This window comes from Pomacea canaliculata, linkage group LG7 (genome assembly GCF_003073045.1).
Source record: "Pomacea canaliculata isolate SZHN2017 linkage group LG7, ASM307304v1, whole genome shotgun sequence".
Classification (NCBI taxonomy): Eukaryota; Metazoa; Mollusca; class Gastropoda; order Architaenioglossa; family Ampullariidae; genus Pomacea; species Pomacea canaliculata.
Genome location: NC_037596.1, coordinates 6,714,589 through 6,719,781, shown reverse-complemented (window position 1 = coordinate 6,719,781; position 5,193 = coordinate 6,714,589). Strand labels below are relative to the sequence as shown.

General features: G+C 37.7%; 1 protein-coding gene across 1 annotated transcript; it reads right to left on the bottom strand.

Annotated features, from left to right (window-relative positions):
- Window positions 1-5,193, bottom strand: LOC112568624. Its single transcript, XM_025246015.1, has 4 exons — window positions 5,079-5,193; window positions 2,920-3,294; window positions 1,313-1,415; window positions 1-139 (listed from the first exon to the last, which is right to left on the bottom strand). Exons 1-4 carry the CDS (start codon window positions 5,122-5,124, stop codon window positions 127-129), a joined length of 537 nt encoding a protein of 178 aa, XP_025101800.1. The 5' UTR covers window positions 5,125-5,193; the 3' UTR covers window positions 1-126.

Sequence of the window (5,193 nt, the reverse complement as noted above, 5' to 3'; positions counted from 1 at the left end):
CATAACTTCCGGTTTATTCACTTTCTTTGTTACATCTCGCAAGAGGCCAAGAGTTAATCTCGGCATACAGTTTGGTAGTTGAGGAGTACAGCACTCATTGAGCTCTTGTACAGTGTTTCCACACCTTCAGCAAGGCCCTCTGCAAAAACAATATGCATGAGAAATAACAACAAAATAAAAAAGTCTAGAACAGGTTCTAAAGACAATGTGAGGAAAAACAATTACAACAATAGCAAACAACGGACTGGAGACAAATGAAATGACTGAGGCAGAAACATAACATGGACAGTTTAATTTAATACTGCAAGCAAAATGAGGCTGGTAAGAGATTAAGATATTCCATTTGTTCTCCTCTTTTTATAATAACTATGATGAGAACAGCAAAGGGATGAACTTGCATAGCAGAGCATCATATGTGCTTTCATACAATGTATGCTGCAGCTCAGGCGCTCAAACATGAAAAAAAATCTTATGGAAGAATGAAAGTTCTTACTCTTTCTGTCACCAAAATGACAACATATGGCCAAACAATTTTTCGTTATTGTGCAGCGAAACAATGGATTTCTCTAGATCCCCTTCCATATCCGCCACCTACCCACTACTAAACCATTTCAACGTGCACTGAAAACGCATCTCTTCTGCAAACATGACTCCTAACAACCTTTCCTATAATACTAATACATTTTCACACCCTTCCTTTTGCAATATTATGTTACTCTCAGCTCTTATTCGTGTTATTTGGTTCCTCTTTGTGTTTTCTGTATTTAATTTTAATCTTCTTTTCGTAAAGTTGTTTCTTCTTTTATAGCTCATATGGTATTTGCTTGTTTTCCTGTCCGTCGTATGCTGTCCATGTTTCGTTCTTGTTCTTAAGCACTAAGAGCATGCTCCTTAGAAGTGTTAGTATGCATTTTACAAATTTTGCATTTTAGTTTGAGATAATATGCTTAATAATAGTAAGGACGATTTATATAGCACTTTTCCAATGTTTTGCTCAAAGCGCTTTACAGAAATGATATACAGAAGTAAACTGAATCACCAATAACCATGCAACACATTTGTAAATAGCAGACACCTGCTCATACACAAAATAAATACACAGACACATTATGCAGGCTCATGGTCAGGACAGGGTGACAGTGAAGTCGTTGTTTTCAAACAATGTGTTAACGCAAAAATCTGTATAAAACTAAATTTGGCATAAGTCTCCTCTCTTTTATGATTTAGTTCTGAGGATAAATCAGTTAAAGAGCTTCGAATGTCATAACAATTTGTATAGCATGAGTGAAAATGACACAGCAATATCACTTACAGAACGAAAACAGCAATCGCATGAAAAAGAATGAAAATTTCAGCAACAGTTAGTCCAGCTCTGCTGTTCACATGTCTCTCAATAGCAGAACCTAAGTCTTTTGCTAACAGAAAAAAAGAAAAATGATTTAACAAATTATAAAACACACACTTTCATGGGCATGCTCTCTCTTTTTCTCTCACGAACACACAACCATGCACAGATATATTAGCCCATCCTCAAAGATTCCATTCTTCTCACTGTGTACATACGCATTCATATTACTGAAAAATCTTTAAAAGTAGAAAAGACAAAAGTGAACTACACTGTATGCCAAATTCAATGTGGCGCCAATTTTAAATAGCTAATCTAATCACTTGTTCTGTCTGGTCTGTGGGAAGGAACTTAGTTTGTAACTGCACACAGCTTGTCACTGTAAACCCACTTCTGCAAATATACTCTGCCAACAAATGTCATCACATATAGATAAAAACTTCTCTGATAAAAGGCACTCAGACTATGACTGTATGGTTAACAAATCTGTTAAATATAAAAAATAACGATGTTTAGTCTGAACAAATAATGTTTTTAACAGGCGGTTCAATAACCTGGCTGTTATCTAAACACATCCTGATATTAATCTTTGCAATGATTTTTTACAAAAAGAATCCTGCTTGTAAGACATTTTACTTTTTAATGTGTGCCAATATTTCTTATTAAAAAAATCCAATGTTAATGCCTTCAGAAGTAAATGATGAAACAGAAATTCTCTGTTCCATTGACAGTTGGGCTTCACTGATTCTAAGGGAGCAGCAAATAAATTATATTTGCTTAAAGTTTACAATGTTTTACAAACTTTACAGGATTCACTTTCTGAAAACTTGTAAACTAGGTAAGGTCTGCAATGTAGCCTTGTAGATGGTGTGTCCTTATCCAATCTTCACCCAGTTCCAACGCTAACTCAGGTCCATAAATGAAAAGTCCCCTTGTCCAGCTAGATCACTGGTTGCCATAGTAAATGAAGAAAGAAGATTGAGGGCTGGGTTCTCCTTTCAGCATGTTGTGCCTTAGACACAGTTAACCACTTACACCTGGCTACACACTCTCATTGAGCTTCTAGGGATAGTATAATTACATAACTATATCTGAGACTGGGTATACATGGCAGCAATGATTCACATGTACTTCTCAGAGAAAGTGAAGACAGAGAAACTGTTCCTTTGGTTTAGTTAATGTTCTTTACATGGGAACATGAAAATCCAATATCTTGTCTCAAAAAAAAAATTTAGATACAGAATATTTCCCTTACTTTTATGAAATAATTTCTACCTTTTTTTTGGCCTGTTGAAATAACTTTAATATCATTTACACTATTTGCTACATAGCTGTCAATCAATGACATAAGCAAGCCTGAAGAATTGGGGAAAATTGGTAGAATTCTGTCTTTAAATGTGGTTAACAAACTCACAATGTTGCTCATTCTCTGCCAAACTGATTACTACAATGCACTTCTTGTTGGCTTACCTAAACTTCAGAGAATTCAGAACTATGGTCACATTATTCTGTACCATACTCATGCATTTATTCATAATTGGTTTATAAGTTGAATCACCATCATGTGAAACTACCTTTCAAATTTTTGCAGCTGCCAGTGGCGGTTGTGTCAGAATGATTTGAAGATATGCAAAGTTTGCATTCCATTTGTCCCCCTTTGTGTATGGTGCGGTTGAAGTGGAAAGAAAATTTATAGACAAAGATATTTCCATTCTTATGATCACACCAACATTGCTCTTCATTCTGTTTTCCAGTGCAGTTATCTGGATTGTAAGCAGCGAGACATGGTGTATTTGTAGTGTTGTCCACTGTAAGATCAAATGTTACTGACTTCTGCATTGAAAGGCAACCAGCATTGTCGATGGCTGTCTTGTTGATTGTGCAGGTAATGATGTTTATACCGTCAGTGAAGACATCTGGACATTTCAACTCCTCACCTATCTCCCAAGCTGCAAGCAATAATACATGAAAAGTTTGTAGTTAAGGTCACGCTATGGGGTTACATAATAATACATTTAGATATACTTTATGTAAGGCAAAAAATAAAAATTTTGAATAATGAAACTATACAGCACAGCATCCTCACATTGTCGTAGAAGATAAGCACCATTTAAAATCACCAAACATTTCAGCGAAATTTGACAACTTCCTGCATAAGAGTTTACAATATCTTGATAAATGTGACAAAAATTTGTTATTATTGGTTCACATGCACTGTTGTTGCTTTCCAATGAAAGATTTGTAAATAAGTCTAATCCGTAATCACAAATGCGGTGGTGGTGCAGCTAAGTTACTTGGGACAAGAGACCCCAAATTAAGCAGTTATTGAAAAGTGGCTTTGTGTTTGATTTTACTGAGCAGAAGGGAGTGGAGCTGAGCAGACTGAACAGAGAGAAGTGGGACGTAGCTGTGTTCCGGTAATGAACCAGGTATGAGAGATATTTATGGGTTTTTTTGCATTGGTTATTAATCTTGGGCCTTTCAGACAAAACTCATATCATGGTCACATATCTACTCAGGGCTGTGATCAATTCGATTCTGTATTGTGGAAGAATCGACTAATTGATGGTCGAACTAAAGACATTGAAATACAATATCTTTGGTCAAGTTACATTTCTGCGTGGTCTGACTCGGTCGAGTGGGTAGATGGTCAACTGGCAACCAGCGCATATATGTTTTAAAATAACAATAACATGTTTTAGCCTTTTCGATTGAACTGTATGAAGTAATGTAGCATCGACAAATCTCATCATATCTTTACATTCTCTCTCCTCTCTCTTCTCTCTCTCTCTCTCTGTCTCTCTGTAAACTAATAGTGAAGAAGCTTCTGGAACTACCATTGCAACAGACAACTCATCAAGGCTTTCCTTGACAAAATTTAGGATGGCGGTATGTAATTTTTAGTATCTATGCTTCTCTATTTACAAGATTCAGAGTCTCCAGCCACCAGTATAGTAGGCTAAAGTGAACCTTAACAGTCTTCCTCAAAGTCTCTTTTACATAATATGGATGACACAAATCCTCAACTTCCTTGAGCACAACACACAACACTACAGCGCTGTATAGCATCCTCGTGTTGTGTCCTATACAAAAGTAAGCAGGGGAGCACCAAACTAACGGTCTCAAAAAACAGTGGACTAACTTTGGCTTTCCCTTCAACCCCTTCTCTGTTATAAATCGCCGTGACCGTCTTCCAGTTTTCCAAGTATAGTCGCTATCATAAAGCCAGGATGCTAGAGACCCCGCGAAACAATGCACCACAAACTTGTTACCACAGCAGCCATGCACATCGGAGAAAATGAATACAAACGGGGTCGCATCCTCGATAGCCCTACATGGCATCATCCTTGTTAGCTGTCTTCCCCACGAGGCAGGGTCGTGTTATCCTCCAGGAGCGAGAGCCATCAGAATGGGTTCGAGACCGAGAAACGGGCGGAGGAGACTTAACGGTGCTGCGCTGTTTACAGCCTGAGAATACCTGACTGCCACTGGAGAGACAGCAGCAACCTTAGACAACAGGATGAGTCGTTAGATTCGAAACTGCCATCACGGGAGCAGATGTGTCCTTCTATCATCGGGAGATATTTATTTTCGCAAGAGGCATACTGGACATAAAAGTGTAATCTCTTAGTCACACACACACACTAGTACACCACTAGTTCTACCCTAACCCTAACCCTAACCCTACATAGGAAGAAGCGTTAACAATGTAGCAACCAAAACACAAACTTACTTAAAGGAATTGAAGCTAAGATCAGCAACACACACCAAGTCTCCATTGCTTTTATTTTAGTTTCACATAAGCGTCGACTTCCTGTAGCTGTAGTGTTAGAGCTGCAAAGCTCGTG

Coding starts and splice junctions, on each gene's coding strand:
- LOC112568624 (XM_025246015.1), bottom strand. CDS start 5,124: ATGGAGACTTGGTGTGTGTTGCTGATCTTAGCTTCAATTCCTTTAA. Junction 3,295..5,078: donor CTTAGCTTCAATTCCTTTAA/GTAAGTTTGTGT, acceptor TATTGCTTGCAG/CTTGGGAGATAGGTGAGGAG. Junction 1,416..2,919: donor CAGCTGCAAAAATTTGAAAG/GTAGTTTCACAT, acceptor TTTTTCTGTTAG/CAAAAGACTTAGGTTCTGCT.